At 34.9% G+C, this 17,502-nt stretch overlaps 4 protein-coding genes across 9 annotated transcripts in view; 3 read left to right on the top strand and 1 right to left on the bottom strand.

The window, feature by feature from the left end:
• Positions 1 to 5,985, top strand: part of LOC149702858 (endothelin-converting enzyme homolog) — a 40,921-nt gene extending 34,936 nt beyond the window's left edge. For 4 of the 6 annotated variants that reach the window (XM_089866763.1, XM_089866764.1, XM_089866761.1 and 1 more), the window contains exons 8-16: positions 1,153 to 1,283; positions 1,384 to 1,563; positions 1,659 to 1,762; positions 2,817 to 2,927; positions 3,012 to 3,207; positions 3,280 to 3,345; positions 3,419 to 3,505; positions 4,251 to 4,327; positions 4,409 to 5,985. In XM_089866763.1, the coding sequence (XP_089722889.1) occupies positions 1,153 to 1,283; positions 1,384 to 1,563; positions 1,659 to 1,762; positions 2,817 to 2,927; positions 3,012 to 3,207; positions 3,280 to 3,345; positions 3,419 to 3,505; positions 4,251 to 4,327; positions 4,409 to 4,508 (1,052 nt within the window). In that variant the 3' untranslated portion in view covers positions 4,509 to 5,985. The remainder of the gene's footprint in view (positions 1 to 1,152; positions 1,284 to 1,383; positions 1,564 to 1,658; positions 1,763 to 2,816; positions 2,928 to 3,011; positions 3,208 to 3,279; positions 3,346 to 3,418; positions 3,506 to 4,250; positions 4,328 to 4,408) is intronic. The other 2 variants (XR_016381873.1, XR_016381872.1) reach the window with 2 other exon arrangements.
• mRpL20 (mitochondrial ribosomal protein L20) lies at positions 5,827 to 7,204 on the bottom strand. The gene is made up of 5 exons (XM_089866767.1): positions 6,993 to 7,204; positions 6,808 to 6,918; positions 6,306 to 6,383; positions 6,162 to 6,227; positions 5,827 to 6,091 (listed from the first exon to the last, which is right to left on the bottom strand). Exons 1-5 carry the CDS (start codon positions 7,089 to 7,091, stop codon positions 5,987 to 5,989), a joined length of 459 nt encoding a protein of 152 aa, XP_089722893.1. The 5' UTR covers positions 7,092 to 7,204; the 3' UTR covers positions 5,827 to 5,986.
• A 302-nt stretch (positions 7,205 to 7,506) lies between these two features.
• On the top strand, positions 7,507 to 9,434 carry LOC149702856 (multiple myeloma tumor-associated protein 2-like). Its single transcript, XM_089866766.1, has 4 exons — positions 7,507 to 7,677; positions 7,796 to 8,100; positions 8,163 to 8,396; positions 8,456 to 9,434. The coding sequence occupies exons 2-4, from the start codon at positions 7,853 to 7,855 to the stop codon at positions 8,655 to 8,657; spliced, it is 684 nt and encodes a 227-aa protein (XP_089722892.1). The 5' UTR covers positions 7,507 to 7,677; positions 7,796 to 7,852; the 3' UTR covers positions 8,658 to 9,434.
• A 2,271-nt stretch (positions 9,435 to 11,705) lies between these two features.
• Positions 11,706 to 14,552, top strand: LOC149702855 (uncharacterized). The gene is made up of 3 exons (XM_089866760.1): positions 11,706 to 12,282; positions 13,195 to 13,405; positions 13,482 to 14,552. The coding sequence occupies exons 1-3, from the start codon at positions 12,173 to 12,175 to the stop codon at positions 13,587 to 13,589; spliced, it is 429 nt and encodes a 142-aa protein (XP_089722886.1). The 5' UTR covers positions 11,706 to 12,172; the 3' UTR covers positions 13,590 to 14,552.
• The last annotated feature ends 2,950 nt before the right edge of the window (positions 14,553 to 17,502 follow it).

Here is a 17,502-nt window from a genome sequence, read left to right as displayed (position 1 = left end):
AACCAAATTTAAGGCTTTTGTTAACAATTTTTATTTGCTTCAAACACTTACAAAACGTCCTACGCAAACCTAATTTGTTATGGGGTTAACAAAGTGAGTGACAGGCGTTGAAAATGAACTTAATTATTATATTATTTAAAAGTAGACGAGTGTTATTCGTCTTGTTTATGGAGACGTCTTTGCTTGGGAAGGCGCGTATCTTACCAATTCCATGGGTTTCAATAAGCAATTTATTTTATTAGGTTGGGTTAGAAAGTGGTCTGTTTGTATGTATGTTTTGTTGCCTAATTTGATCAAACTGAGTTTTTGATATCATGAGTAACACTAAGAGAAAGGTTCATTAGAAGCATAAGTTCATAAGATATGTTCCATTAAGTGTGTCACAGGTTACTGAGAGCTTGTCATGAAGTGAGGTTAACGGTAATAGTTAGTATAGGGCGCTGTCGGTTAGATGTGGCATTGGGGCTAGCCACCACCCCTCTATGCATTGTAAAGGCGTTAGATAAGTGGCAATAAGTCGCAAGATGACTTGGTCCAATTAGCTAGCTGAACTTTTTTTAAAAGTGACGTATGTCATAGATTCTCGTAACTCTATGCCTAATACCTCCAACAACATAAAATTGGATTTGAAAAATGCATTTAAAATAAGGCTTGCCCTTATGCATTGTTTTATTGAATCGGGTCAAGAAGCGATATCTAGTTTACTAGGGAGAAGGTATAAATTCGCCACATTTCTAGCTTTATCTCCAGTCCAAACGTAGGACCGGAGTTAATCCCCGCCTCTAAATTACAACCATTGGTTCTTGAAAACCACGTCAGCGCGACGCGAATGACGAAAATTACGTATTTTCCGACTGAGGAGAGGCGAAATAGCCCGGCCTCCTTTTACGTCCCCCCTTGTATTTTGAAAGGGGGACTGGGACTATGGCGCGCGAATACTTAAGCATCTTAAACCTTCTCCCTAGTAAACTAGATATCGGTTCTTGATCAGGTAATAAACATATTATAAAATTAAATTTGGATTTGTTACGTGTCTTTTGTAGATATATCTTCTGATATTTTTTCAATTTACATTTTCTCTTAAGCATATAACCATTATGTGAAAATTGCGTAAACATATGTTATATGAAAACTGTCATTTCAATCTTACAGGTGTCAAAAATGTTCATAAGCCTGCCCAAGATCGTTGGGAATATTGCTTAGATTTGACCAACAAGTACATGGGTCTTGCTTTAGGAGCCATGTACGTCAAGATGTATTATATCCCGGAATACAACGATGAGGTAACTAAACTGGCCTCTCTCATTTTTGCCCTTCAACTAAAAAAAAATCGCCTAGGACTGGTTTGGGAACTTAAAATTTTTTTGTTGATATTATTATCAGTCTAGAATCGTGGAATCAAATATCATAAGTGCATTCACCGATAGCGTTAGCTCTATACCTTGGGTCGATGATTCTGACACCTCCAGTATGATTAAGAAAAAAATGGATAACTTAGTAACTCTCCGCGGAGCTCCTGATTTTATTCTACGTAATGATGCCTTGGCAAACTACTATAACGACGTGAGTTTGAATTCAATTTTGACCAATAAGAGTAGATATTTTTGGCGGGAAATTCAAATAGCGCTAACGCACGTGGTGCTTTGTTTTAATAACAGTTTCAAGTACAAGCGGAATTTATGCAAAATCTTAAAGATGCGCAATCGTTTTTAAGGAAAAAGGAGGAAGAGTTATTGGAGAAACAAGTTAATTCGGAGTCCGGGTAAGTTTTATTTGAGTTGTGTTGTTAAGCCTACTTTGTATTCTAGTTCTTTCTTAAGCCTACTTTGTATTCTAGTTCTTTCTTAAGCCTACTTTGTATTCTAGTTCTTTCTTAAGCCTACTTTGTATTCTAGTTCTTTCTTAAGCCTACTTTGTATTCTAGTTCTTTCTTAAGCCTACTTTGTATTCTAGTTCTTTCTTAAGCCTACTTTGTATTCTAGTTCTTTCTTAAGCCTAAATGCTAAACTGAGGTCAATATCTCGCGGAAACTTCTAAGGTATTTGCTCCGATGGCTTTTGCTTTCTATTTTATATTTTTATCACACCATAGCCCACTTGATCACGCTGGCTGCACGCGCTATAGAAGCCCGCTCAATCGACCCTAAAAATGAGAATAACATAGGTTCGGTCTAAAATCCAAACCCGTCTGGTTTTAACAGGGCCGTCTATGGGAGAGGACCAGTTTTTTCAACGTTTTTGACAATATTAGTGCATCTACTGGTTCAAATCTCTTGAATTTTTAATGAGACGTGTATTGAAAGGTTTGATATTATCCTGTAAAATTTAAAGTCTTCAGCTATAATAGTTTTTTTTATAAAAAATAAAAATCATCACATAGTAGAGAAATTGAAGGGGCAAAATTCACTACTATGTGATGATTTCTATTTTTTATAAAAAAAACTATTATAGCTGAAGACTTGAAATTTTACAGGATAATATCAAACCTTTCAATACACGTCTCATTAAAAATTCAAGAGATTTGAACCAGTAGATGCACTAATATTGCCAAAAACGTTGAAAAAACTGGTCCCCTCCCATAGACGCCCATGTTAAAACCAGACGGGTTTGAAAGTTTAGACCGAACCTATGTGACGCGCCGTATTCGCGAGTTAACATGTAAAAAAAATCGTTTGGACGGGCTTCTATAGCGCGTGCAACTTGCGTGATCGAGTGGGCTGTGATCACACAAACTCTCGTTGTTATTGGTCCTTTTAAGCGTGACATTTTTCTTGTATTATGACAATAGAAGTAAGGAAACATTTTTCTCCCAAATAGTTGGACCGTAAACCCTCATGACATCGAAAGTGTCTATCAATATCAAGGAAATAATTTAGTTATACCTGCAGGGTTACTTCAACAACCAATTTTTGATCCTCTTTCAACAAAGTAATTAGTATTTTTATATTTTTAAATTAAATAATGTTAAGCCTAAATTTAATTTACAAAGTTAAATGATATTTTTTATTATAGTGCTGTTAAATATGGTTCTTTGGGAACCCTTTTGGGCAGTCAAATGTTTAAAGCCTTAGACGAAACTGGTGTTCATTATAATAATTTAGGAGATTTAGAGGAATGGCTTAAAGACAGATCTAATAAATCATTTATTAGAGATACCACCTGCGTCAGAGAAAAATTGGGAAATGAAACGTTATATGGAAATATTAAGGTAAGTTATAAATATTTATTCATGAAGTCTTATGTGGTTTTCCGAAACTAATAGTTTCATGTAATTTTAAAGGTAAATGGAAATTTGACATTAGGTCAGACATTAGCTGATGTAGCTGCTGTAAAGTTCGCTTACAAGGTAAGAAAGATGTTCTATTAATTTAAGTGCACTCTTAAATAAAGTTATTTTAATTTTTATTTGTTAATTCCAGGCTTTTAAAAATACTGTTAATGAAAATGAAGACTTACCAGGTCTAGATCAAAGTGGTGACGAGCTGTTTTTTATCTCATATGCCCAGGTTAGATGTTTACTATTTTTTAATTTAGTTAATATCGCGATTAATTAGTTGTTTTTGCGCGATTAATTAGTTGTTTTTACGCGATTAATTGGTCGTTTTTGCGCGATTAATTGGTTGTTTTTTTTCGCGATTAATTGGTTGTTTTTTTCGCGATTAATTGGTTGTTTTTTTTTCGCGATTAATTGGTTGTTTTTTTCGCGATTAATTGGTTGTTTTTTTCGCGATTAATTGGTTGTTTTTTTCGCGATTAATTGGTTGTTTTTTTCGCGATTAATTGGTTGTTTTTTTCGCGATTAATTGGTTGTTTTTTTCGCGATTAATTGGTTGTTTTTTTTCGCGATTAATTGGTTGTTTTTTTTCGCGATTAATTGGTTGTTTTTTTTCGCGATTAATTGGTTGTTTTTTTTCGCGATTAATTGGTTGTTTTTTTTCGCGATTAATTGGTTGTTTTTTTTCGCGATTAATTGGTTGTTTTTTTTCGCGATTAATTGGTTGTTTTTTTTCGCGATTAATTGGTTGTTTTTGGCGCGATTAATTGGTTGTTTTTGGCGCGATTAATTGGTTGTTTTTGGCGCGATTAATTGGTTGTTTTTGGCGCGATTAATTTGTTGTTTTTGGCGCGATTAATTTGTTGTTTTTGGCGCGATTAATTTGTTGTTTTTGGCGCGATTAATTTGTTGTTTTTGGCGCGATTAATTACTCTATTCATTGGATTCAAAAATCTTAACTATATTTCATCTTACAGACAATGTGCCAAGCTATTAGTCAGGAAAAGGTTAAAACACTAAGTGAGCATAGTAACACTTCACCTAACCATATAAGGTAATTTGTTAAATGTTAAAGTTGTAATTAACTTTGAAGTTTTAATTAATTTAACAAATTTTTAAATTATTTTCGTAATAGGGTGTTAAGAGCTTTAAAACAACTGCCAGAATTTTCGGCAGCATTCCAATGCTCTTCGGGTTCACCAATGAATCCTCGAAACAAGTGTAGTGTTTGGTGAAAAAAAACGACATGGTGAAACGCTAATTTTAAAAGAAAAATATAAAAACTTCCTAAATCTGAACTGAAAGTGAAAAAAACAAAAAAACCATAATTACTAAAACGGTAAATTGGTTAATTACGAAAAGACACTTTAATTAGTGCGACAAAGTTTACCGAAAGTGAAAAAAAAGACACTCTTTTTCATCCTGAACAATGAACATTTTTGTAGGAGTTCAAATGTTTTTTTAAACAACAGAATTTATAATTTTAAACCAACATAATGAAACTATCATGACGACGAAATTTGGGGGAAAACATTATTCTGAGTCCCCGCCCCCATTTTGAATCCAAAGTACAATCGCCCCGCCCCTTCTGAAATTTTGATTGGGAAGGTTTACAATCGCCCCGCCCCTTGTGAAATTTTGATTGGGAAGTTAACAATCGCCCCGCCCCTTGTGAAATTTTGATTGGGAAGGTTAACAATCGCCCCGCCCCTTGTGAAATTTTGATTGGGAAGGTTAACAATCGCCCCGCCCCTTTGTGAAATTTTGATTGGAAAGGTTTACAATCGCCCCGCCCCTTGTGAAATTTTGATTGGGAAGGTTTACAATCGCCCCGCCCCTTGTGAAATTTTGATTGGGAAGGACTACAATAGCCCCGCCCCTTTGTGAAATTTTGATTGGGAAGGATTACAATTGCCCCGCCCCTTGGAAAGGAATATTATGTGAGACAAGTAGAGATTTCATTCCCCCTTTTTCAGATCTCAAGGGATACCCCCTTTTATTTAGTTAAAACCAATCATTGTATCCAATATGGCGGTGGAAAAGGGGTGGGGCTAAGCCAGGCCACGCCCACCCGTCCTGGCCTTTGGGAGAGTGGTTACAATCAATTTGATGGGGAAAAAAAATGAAAAACAAAAAAATCGCAATGACATTTTATAACAAACGAAAAATAGATTATGTAAATAACTTTATTAATATTTACAATCATGATTTTAATTAGGTTTAAATGACATTTAATTCCCTTATAGCCTAACCATTATAGTATATAAATTATTTTGTATTAAAATTAATTATTATTTGACCTATTTCTTATTCTTAATTGTTCTTTTTTTACAATTAAAAGTTTCCAAAACACAAAGTATTTTTTTTTAGATTCTATCAAGGTACTTATCTTATATTAATTAATTAGCTTATGTAAATAAATAAACAATTAATTAACATGACAACTACTACTAAACTCTTCAGTGCCATTTTTTTAATGATGACAATTAATAAGGATAAGGAAATTAATCATATTAATTAATTAATTAATGATTAAAGAGAAGACACCCACAATTGTAGTAATTTTAAAACTGTTTTTAATATTTTTATTAATGGTTTACAAATTAATTAATGAATGATAAGATATGAAATATTTTAATTCTGTATGTAAATTTATAATATTCCATCATTTGCCTAAATTTTTTAACGAAATAAATAGTTCTTTATTCTTGATTTATAGCATTCCTTTCGTTATGACACCTTTTGGAGGTTTTAGAGGGATTACATTGTCGGCCATTGGATCAGAATATTCTTTCATAGCAGCGACTTGCGTTAAACTCTTTAAAAAATATTGTAATTAATCTAATCCTAAAGGTAAGTGGTAATATAAATTAATATTAATATCAAACTTTAAATGTTCTTGGCTCCCAAATTGCTAAATCCGCCAGATTTTTCTTGTTAATTAATATATTGCTCTATAAATCAGAGTTAATTTAATTAAGTTTTATAATTTAGGTAATTATAAAATGGCTTTGCTTTAATTAATTTAATACTTTAGTTAATCCAAAGATAAAAGTTGAATATCTGGTATCTAGTTCGTCACATCCAGCTCGGAGTCTTTCAATCCATAGCTTAAATATAAATTAAAACTCAAAATTTAAGAGTTAACAGCGGTATAGGGGGTGTGGCTTAAGAATGGCTCCTCCCCTTTCGCTCAAAATGGCGGAGAATAGGGACTTGGCAGTACTACAGGCTACCTTCCACTAGTGCTAAAAAACATACCAGGAGGAGGGGCTTATGTAGCTTTCATTCTGTTAAAAAAACATACCAGGAGGAGGGGCTTATGTAGCTTTCATTCTGTTAAAAAAACATACCAGGAGGAGGGGCTTATGTAGCTTTCATTCTGTTAAAAAAACATACCATAATGGCGCTGGGGGCGGAGTTAAGCCCGAATTGCCAAGTCCCTATTTATTACAGAGTGAAGTATAGTGGGGGTAGAAACTTAGTAGGGGTGATTTTCATGCCTTGGCCCACTCCCACAAATTTTAAACATACTTCTCTTTCATTAATCTTCTTTTGTCTTCGACCTCGTGTAGCGTAAACTAAAGCTCTATGAACATATTTTATCGCTATGGAGTAACAATTTCTCTTTCGTCCGTAATAATTCTTCAAAATTTAATTATTTTGATTAAAAGCTTGCCCTTACTTTTTATTGGGATTAGTAGAGTAGAAAAACTTACGGCGGCTAGTCTAAATATCTGTTGTCTTTTAAAGAAATTCGTCGGACCCAAATTTTTTTGGGCAACTTTTTTGCCAAAGTTAACTATTGTCAGAAACATAATTAAATATTTAGCAAATTTAAATTTAATTGGTAAATCCCGCGAGACAGTTCCTCTTCCTCAGCTTTCTCTCAAGAAGATTGATGAAACGTGTCGTCTGCTATGATGATGCTAGTGATTGCGTGATCGAGTGGGCTATGCTCATGGTTTACGAACAGGGCCGGAAATAAGAAAAATTTCTTATAGGACATGTGTCCAGTGACCCCCTGTTTTGAGTTTTTGACTGGAAAATTTATAGGACATTGTCCACTAGAGTGTCCAAAATAGTTTCGCATCTCCATAGTCATGCTATCAAAACTTCCAAAAGTTTATTGGTCAAACTGTCCAGTTACCCCCTTAGTTTTTAAAAAAATTATGGGACATATTAAAAAATTTTATTGAACAATGTCCAGTGTCCTGTGCTTATTTCCGGCCCTGTTTACGAATTTAGGAAAAACAAAATGGTTTCTTTGCACTTGTTGAACAGGTTAATTTTCTAATTTATTTTTACTTAATATTAGTAGTTTAAACTATGATAAACGTCATATAATTTGAAGAACAAGTTAAAACTCTCAATTCTTATATGTCAAAGCAACTTTTATTTAAAGTAAGTTGAATTTTATTTGATTTCAAGAGCTACCAAATTCAGTTAGGCTTAAGTAAAAGTAGCTATTTACCATTCAAGATTTAAGGTTCATGACTCATGCATAGGACTCTGTTTTCAGATACCGTTTTGTATTAAACGAACAAAGTTTGCACAGAGTAAATAGAATTTAGTAGTAATGTATCACCCATCAAGAGGTGGAGTAAGAGGGGGTGCGGATCAGTTTAATTGGGAAGACGTTAAACTTGATAAATATCGAGAAAACTATTTGGGCCATTCCGTTAAGGCGCCAGTTGGTAGATGGCAAAAAGGAAAAGATCTCAGTTGGTATTCAAAAGATAGAAACAGCAAGGAACAAATAGAAATACGTAAAAATGATATGGCTGCCATAAAAGCGGCCGAAGAAGAGGCGATGTTAGCAGCGTTGTAAGTTAATTGTTTTCCTAATTATATCGTAAAATGTAAACAAACTAACTTGTTTATAATAGAGGTAAAAAACCAATTAAGAAAGAAGTACAACCCTTATCAAAAGAGGATTTAGCCGAAGTTTTACAAAGAAATCCTACTGAAAGAGAAGGAGAAAGAACAACGGGAATCGGGAAAAATAGACCTACATTTGGATGTCCTTCAAATTCAACCAAAAATGGAGTTGCATTTCAAGGACCAAATGGTAATAAAAGTACGGATAAATCCCAAAAAGCAGAGGATGATAATGAGAGAAAGTAAGTTAATAATTAGTGTAAATCTTAGAGAAACCATTAATTAAATATTTTTTTATTAGAAGCTCAAAGTCCAAGAAAAAGAAGAAGAAAAAACAACACAAACATAAGGAACGTTCGAGACACGATAGTCATAGTAGCAGTGAAGATTCAAAGAGAAACTCTAGCTCAAAAAGAAGTCATTCTGATGATAGTTCGGATAGAAATAGTTCAACAAGAACTACTACTAAACGGAAACGTCATGATTCTGATTCTTCAGATTGAAGAATGAAATATTTTTCTATATAATTATTAATTAATTAATAATTATCAATTGAAATTTTCTTTCCCCAGAAATGTCACATACATTTAAAAAAAATACATATATATATTTAAATTCCTTAAATCTTTAAAGGATTTAAATTAATTTTAAATAATATGGAAGGAAAGAGAAATTGAGCTTAATTATCTAATTTTGAAATTTAACGATTGTTCAAACAAAACAAAACAAAACAAACCAAAATTTAGAATTTGAAAAATTGGCGGAACTTTGAAATATATTTCCTAGAAAATAATTATTATTCACTCCTTTGCTATCTATCTACCAAAAAACATTTAGTGAGAATCTCTTTAACGAGCTTTCATATCCAAGGAAGAAAGTTTTAAAGTAAACTTTTGACGTATTTTTGGATCAAAAGTTTTTCCCAACAAAAAAAAAATCACTTGGCAAAATATTTCTCTAACCTTTTGGCCATTATTACATAAACCAATACCAATTTTAATGGTAAAAGTGTCAAAAATAATAAAACGAACAAGATTTTAACCACAAGAACCAGAAATTGCTAAAGAAAAGAGAGATGAGAAAAGAAAAACCTTTTTATTTTTTTCAAATTCACAAAAGGTGTCTTAATAAGTACCGTATAATCAGAAGTCTATTTTAAGCCCTTACAAAAAAAAAATAAAACATATCACCTGGTCGTTGCCTTGTAAAAATTAATTATTATAAATGTATAATTAACTTCTACCACTGTATTTTTTATAATAAATGTATTCTCGGTGTAATTTGTCTGAAATGTTTTTAAAAATATCTGTTTCTTGGTGTTTGTTTGTCTATAGCCATTTGTGGAGATGAGTGCGTGATCGAGTTGGCTATGGTTATTCTGAATACCTTTTTTTTTTTTTTTTACGCTGAGCTCCTTTGGGAGCCGCCCTGTTTCAAAAGGGTTTTAATTTGTTATACGGCATCTATAAGCCTGTATAGATTTGATTTGAAAACTGTTGCGATTTTTGCAGAGCTTGAGACAGCACCCAGGATGACGTCACATTTTATTATAGTTTTTAAAGGGGCTCACCAGCGCTGTTGGGGGGAGACCGCCCTTAGTTCAGGGGGAAAACACCCAGCTCTTTGGCCATAAGGAATGGCGCCCCCCCCCTTCACCCCAACAGCTCCGGCCAGCCCCTTTAAAGACATATCAGGTCGGGAAGGGAGTACTATTACATGCGACGACTTGTTTTAACGTATATAGCCCCACTACACTAAGGTTAAGTAATATGAGGTGGCAGGAATGTGAAGTACTACTAACTTCGATCCCTGCCCACAGTGCCCAGTCTTTTAATTTTCATTCCCACCTCTTTGGGTCTGTCTGTCTACCATGGCAGACCATTGCCTCCTATATTTTCCAAGGCTCGTGCATTATGATATTTTTCGTTCTCAAAACTGAAAAGTGACCTTTTAGTTCCCCAATATAAAAATAAATAAATAAATAGGGCGGCGTCGTTCTGAGACTTTTTTGGGCGAGAATTCTCACAAAATGACGTAACTATTTAAATTTCCGCCAATCCGCCATCGATGTTAAAGCGCGCGTAATCCAAATTGCGCGAGAATCTACTGATAAACAGCGCTATGTAGGACAACCAAATGTTCCCCCATAGAGATAATTATTATTATTATAGTATTCTAATGTCTATGGTTCCCCCCTTAAAACGTTGCCTACGTAGGCAACGCTTAAAATATCACAATGTAAGGGCCTTTGTAAATTTAAAAGGCAATGGACAGCAGGTCACAGATCTTTTACAAATCCCTTTAACTCTAGGGGGTGGGGGAGGGATTTGGGCCAAAATTATTTAAATTCAAAGTCAGCATAAACCAAGTTTTTTTTTTTTTTTTTTTTTTTTTTTTTTTTTTTGTTCCTTTAATAAAAGTCGAGCTAGGGCTGAGTCAGCCATACAGCTCCCTACATACAAAACAGGTTTATATCACATTATCGCATATCACATTGTCATATCACAGTAAAAAATAGGTAGTTAATTTTTTTTTATTTTTTTTTTTTTTTTTTTTTTTATTTTTTTTTTTTAAATAGGTAGTGAACTCTTAAAGTTGCAAGTGAGCCCTTAGTCGGGTTTTAAATAGAGCAATGGACCGGACTGATATCACATCCTCGGGGAGGGCGTTCCAAAGGGGAATTGTGCGACGGAAGAATGAATGTTTTAATACATCGGTCTTGAAAGGTTTCAGAAACAATTTGCGGGAGTGACCTCTAGTGTTAATGGAACGGGGTGCTTGAATAAAATGAGATTGGGAGGGGTCAATTAAAATTTTGAATAGACTAATAAGGTCCAGGTAAGAACGTCGAAGAGTAAGGGAGGGCCAACCGAGGGCTGACACGCGTTGTGCCCTTGGGCGGGATTTCAAACTGTAAGGAAGCCGAGAAGCACGGCTTTGGACCCTATCGAGAGACGCTATATCCTGGATGTGGGAGGGGTTCCAGACTTGGGAGCCAAATTCTAGAATAGGGCGCACATAACAGCTAAAGAGGCGAGAGATAAGAGCGGGTGAAATATTGGGGAAGTTAGCATTGATTACAGCTAAAAGACCATTAGCTCGCGCACAAGACTTCAAAATGTGAGAGTGGAAGGACAGGTTATGAGTAAGATGCACTCCGAGGTCCCGACAATCGTTTACCCGTTGGATGTTACAACCGTATAGAAAGTAAGGGGAAGGGGCAGAGAGATCTGAGGGTTTTCGTTGCATTGTAAGAACTAGGGATTTTTCTTCATTGAATATGAGACCATTTGATAGGGACCAAGCCTCTAGTTGAGAAAGGTCCGCCTGAAGAAGAAGTAAAGAAAGAACGCCCAATATTACAAATTTAATGATATTAACTTCGGAAAAATATTACAAAACTTCGCTAGGTTAGCGTTACGCCATACTTTTCCAAATGGAAAGCTTATTTTAACCTTTTATTTATGGATCCATCCCGGATTCCCGGGACTCGGGTTACACCACTGGGGTTCTAGACTCGGTATATATTGACCCTGCAAGTGAGAACTTAACTTAACCTGTCGTGTGTGTCAAGCTGGCAACACTTGTAAGTGCTCCAGCTGTATAGCGTAAACAACTATTTAATCATCGGATAAAAATTCAAAATACTTGAAAATTCAACAAGGTTTAGATAAAACTGTAAAATACAGATAACATGTGACAGTTTAATATAACAGTTTAATATAACAGTTTAGCCAAGATTTAATCACTTTTGATTTCAAATGGTATAAAATTTTTATGCCAAGGCTTAGTGAAAAGAAAGTTTAGTTCATGGTGGCATGGCTTCCTTCACTTGACAACTAAAATTGAAATAACTTTTAATTACCGCGTAACGGGCCAGTGCATTCACCTTTCATTATCGTTACTGGTTTCTTTTAACCCGGAATCGCTCGTATATTTACGACTTCTGCATGAGTGTTTACCGATTTTTGGCCATAACCACAATTGAAAAAAGGGTAGATACCCCAACAATTGCAAAATGATTGGGGTTTTTCCCAAAGTATTTGACCCCAAAGTGGGCCCAGTATCCGTCGCTGCCTTTTTAACTCTCCCGTATCAAGTTCTTGGCTATTATTGCGATCATGATTTGTAAGTCACCTTATAAAATTCTCATAACTTTAAGCAAACATCGGCTAAACTTTTCTTTAGCTCGCGCATTCAAAATACAGGTTTTTTCAATAAATATCATTTATTCAAGGTTAATTATAGGATAATTTGTTAAAATTAAGGTGCGGAGTTTAATTAAAATATATATTTTCCATGTTTTTTCTATATTTTACCCTTCATATTAAAGGTTAGGTTGGGTTAGGTTAGGTTTGGCTAGGTTTTGTTGGGTTAGGTTAGGTTTTGTTGGGTTAGGTTAGGTTTTGTTGGGTTAGGTTAGGTTTTGTTGGGTTAGGTTAGGTTTTGTTGGGTTAGGTTAGGTTTTGTGTTTGTTAGGTTAGGTTTTGTTGGGTTAGGTTAGGTTTTGTTGGGTTAGGTTAGGTTTTGTTGGGTTAGGTTAGGTTTTGTTGGGTTAGGTTAGGTTTTGTTGGGTTAGGCTAGGTTTTGTTGGGTTAGGCTAGGTTTTGTTGGGTTAGGCTAGGTTTTGTTGGGTTAGGCTAGGTTTTGTTGGGTTAGGCTAGGTTTTGTTGGGTTAGGCTAGGTTTTGTTGGGTTAGGCTAGGTTTTGTTGGGTTAGGCTAGGTTTTGTTGGGTTAGGCTAGGTTTTGTTGGGTTAGGCTAGGTTTTGTTGGGTTAGGTTAGGTTTTGTTGGGTTAGGTTAGGTTTTGTTGGGTTAGGTTAGGTTTTGTTGGGTTAGGTTAGGTTTTGTTGGGTTAGGTTAGGTTTTGTTGGGTTAGGTTAGGTTATATTTTTAGATATTTTATGGTATTTGGTGACTAGGAGGAAGGAAATGGTCGGGTTTTTATGATCGTGAAAATATTTATTAAAATAGTTTTCGCGACTTAAATGTAATTAATTATCATATAATAATCCAATTTTGGGATTATTATAATTATAGTTGTGGAATTGAGCAGTATTGTTGCGGAGATAACTTATGCTGCGATTATGTATATTCACTATGGTATTTTTGGGTCGGAGTTGCGTTGCTTATCCTTATAATATCAGCTTGCGGTGGATTTTACCGCTATTTTTATGATACTGCACAATACAGGGAAGTCCCCTATTTCCAACCATTTACAGACAATGATAAAATCCAAAATAAATTCTCGGTAAAACATCTTGATTCCTTTTATTTAAAAAAAAAAATAAAAGATAAATAAATTAATGTCTAGCTTTTTAAAATAGGAAAAAGACTCAATGGATTACTCGTGTTTACCACCAAATAGTCGAAAACAGGAAAGTCACTCTCCGTATAGAGCGGAAACTGAGAAGAAATCTTACATGTTTGTCTGAAGTCGAGTCGGGTATTTAAATAAAATGTTTCAGGGGTTTTAGAAATGGAACGGAGGTTCAAAAAAATAATATACCTATAACTATCGGATCCTAATGCTTAATGTTAGGTAAATGTTATGGGTATTGGAATTAGAGAAGGTTTTGACTTTGAGATAGAAGGTATCTGTAAGGTGCTCGATGTGTCATTTTTGCGACCCTTTTTTTTTAGGTAAATCCGCTAAATCGGTAAATAAAATGTTAAAACCCTAGAGTGGACCCATTTCGCAACAAATTTTCAATATTATGGGTACTTTTTTTCCTTCATTTTTGTAAAAGAAATTGGTCTCCTAAAAATGTTTTTAATTCTTTTTAATTAATACCTCCGACAATCAATTAATTGTATATTTATTATCGACCGTTACACAATAACATTTAAAATTGTTGAAAAGATTAAGGCCAAAAAATAATCCGATTAGTTTTTAGCTTTTAGCGAACATGGCAACGCAAGAGTCTATTTTAAAATGAATGAAGCGAAATATAATTCTGATAAGTTTAAAATAAAAATAACAATACAGAGTATTTCATATTGGTAGGATTATTGTGCCTTGTCAAGATTGTTTAAGTTTTTAACGAGGGGTTTAAAGTTTAAATATATATATATTTTTTTGTAAATACACCCTTTGCCCCTCTAGTAAAAAAATAATCTATAATATCTACCTGTATATCATAAATTATAATATAACTTAAGTAAATGAAAACCAATAATGCAGAATATTTAGTTAAAAAATAAAATAAAAAGATAATTGGGTAAAGTATGCTTCGTGTCATGAATATTATATTATTAATATTATAAAAAAAATCCATAAACATAAATATGATAATGATCCTAACTTGCTGTAAAATATGCTTTTAATGTTTATATGAATAGGTATTGTGATGAAACATTTTTAAATAAATAAATAAATTTTTTTTTCGACTGTACAGTTTCAAAGGTTGAAAAGTTTAAATTGTTTTATAAGAAATAGGCCAGTTTTATCAAGAGTATATATAGTTACAGGTAAGTATAGTGGAGCTGAAGCTGGTGCTTTTACTATGAGTGACGTTTTAGCGCCATCTAGTGTGACAAGTCCTGTACCACCATAAAAGAATTAAAGGGGCTAACCGGCGCTGTTGGAGTGAAGTCCGCCCTTAGTTCAGGGGGAAAACACCCAGCTCTTTGACCATAAGGAATGGCGCCACCGTCGCGGTGGGCGGGTAAGCAATATGCTAACAAACAGTTTGACCCCCCCCCCTTCACCCCAACAGCTACGGCCAGCCCCTTTAATAGGCTAGCCCGCCAAAACCTTTTGGGGTAAGCCGCGTAACTGTTGCAACAGTATAATGTATGATGATATTTAAACAATGCAATGCTGTAAATGTAATTATGTACTTTGTACAGGAGTACGCATTCATAATGCAAACAAGTAGTGGCTAGTGGGTTGTGGAGCAACGTTTTCGCGCCATCTAGTGCCAAAGAAGAATATAAGCGTACCTCATTTTTTCAATAGCCCACCAGTCTGGGAAATAAGGATATTTTTTAAACTAGTCCTTGGGACCAGTGACCCCCTAGTGTCCTAAATAATAAACTGGTCTCAGGACTGGTCCACACCTTTGTTCTCCTATAGATTTGCAATTAATAAACTGGTCCCGAGGACCAGTAACCCCCACTTCTTGAATTAAAAAACTAGTCCAAGCAATTAATAAACTGGTTTTGGACCAGAGGAAGTGTGCTATTTCCCAGACTGTAGCCCACTCGATCACGCGCAACACGACGCTGCCTGTCGTTCGTAACTTAGTACGCGGCTTCGTGGCTTGTGCATTTGCCGGTTTTATTTTTAACGAGAATAAAACACTTTCTAGTCAATTAATAGGGTATTATATCGTATAAGTTAATGTTGAATTAATCGTAAATTACCCGGTTATTTTATTGAATGCCATCGACTTATACCTTAAAGGAACATTATCACACCCCCTACTTTTAAAATTCCGTTTCGTAGTTCACTTTTCTGAAATAGATGGCGCTTGTATCTATGTGGCCCACTCTGAAGCCGGGTGTACACAGACAAATATTTTAGTGTTTTAAGAGCGTTTTTTTCTCGAAAGAGACAAAAATCTTCAGTGTGCACCCACATTGATATTAACGGCCGCTTTTCTAGAGAATTGAGAATGGACTCGTCTGGGGGAATTCTAACCATAATTTCTACCATTCCTACTAAGTCTGGTACTTCCTCCTACCTTCCCGCGGGGACCAAAGTTTATAGCTTCACGCGGTTCACGGAATATTATTGCGGTTCATTGATTGAATGTTTGCGTTATAAGTTCGGGTTTTTTTCTTAGTTTTATGTGTAGAATACAATTTGACGTTCTAGCAGTATTGTATTCGGATTTTTTTGCTAATTTATTAGGATAATATGGAAACAAAAAATAGATCAAAAGTATACAAAGTGAATCTGGGCTTAGAAACATTTGAACGTTGGTCTATTTCAAGTTCATTGCGCGGCAAGAACATCCTCCTCGCGTAATTTTTTCGCTACCATAATTTAGTGGTCGGGTGCAAGCATTGCGACACTTACACGGCTCTGTATTCGTAATGCTTTGCATTTTGTAGAATATTGAATTACTAGGCCTTCAACAAATTTTCGAAGCTTCGTTGTGAGGTTTTAAAAAACGTAAAATCTTGATACTAATCAAAAGTAAATAGGTGTACCTCGTATGACCAGTTCCCGGTAGAGCAGTTCTCGAAATAGCAGCCGCGATTCCAAAAAAACAGTGGCGTTGTTCAAAACTGCTGTTTTAGAAATAGCGGCTGCTGTTTTAGAAATAGCGGCTGCTGTTTTAGAAATAGCGGCTGCTGTTTTAGAAATAGCGGCCGCTGTTTTAGAAAAAGCGGCTGCTATTTTGGGAAATAGCAGTGTTTGTCTTCAGTTTCGAGTATTTCTTAACAATACAGTTATATTCGTGGTTTTCGAAAACTACCTTTCTCTGTGATCATTTAGTCAGTAATGTGACCTACTAACGGATCGTGTTTTTAAAGTACACTTAAATATTGCACTATTCTTCAGGCTATATCAGATTACAATTCTAATACCAGGATAGAAAATATTTCAAGAAAGCTTATTTATTTCGGAAGTAGATAATTGTAAACAGTAATTTTTTGGAAAAGGCATATTATCATTTGGCGAGTGAATGAAGATAAACAACAATATTTTGGAAAAGGCGTAACATTGTTACACCATTTCCAAAATATTACTAACCTAAGTCTAACCAATAAAAAAAAACCTGAAAAAACCGAACCCAACCCAACCCAACCTAACCTGACCTGACCTAATTATATTTAATTGAAATAATCAACTTTGACCTAACCAAACCTAACCTGACCAAACCCAACCTAACCTGACCTGACCTAATACTATTTAATTGAAATAATCAACTTTAACCTAACCTAACCAAACCTAACCTAACCTAACACTATTGGGGGTTCAAATAATCAACTTGAAGCTAACCATATCTGACCTAGTTCTATTTAAGTTCATTTAACACAGCGTACACCATAACAAACAACAGTCGTTTTTCGCATTCCTGTTTTTCTGCTCTTTAGAGAACTGCTGTAATGGTACGCCGCGTTTTCGAGAACCGCTGTAATGGTACGCCGCGTTTGCGAGAACCGCTGTATCGGTAACTGTTGTAACGGGTAAACTGCCATTTCGGGAAACCGCTATTTAGGGAACTGCTGATATGAGGACCGCTATTATGGAATCCGCTCATACGGGAACCGCTCATCTGAGGGCTTCCCAAGTAAATATGGGTCGGAAATAACAGAATAGGTAGGTAGGTAGGTCTAGTAAAGAGTACCGGTCTAGTTTGATCTGCAGAATAGGAATCCATGGGAAAAGAA

The sequence above is a fragment of the Phalangium opilio genome, unplaced genomic scaffold (genome assembly GCF_054372755.1).
Source record: "Phalangium opilio isolate 3A_F unplaced genomic scaffold, DU_Popi_V2 ptg000017l_1, whole genome shotgun sequence".
Classification (NCBI taxonomy): Eukaryota; Metazoa; Arthropoda; class Arachnida; order Opiliones; family Phalangiidae; genus Phalangium; species Phalangium opilio.
This window is presented reverse-complemented; position numbering and strand designations above follow the sequence as displayed.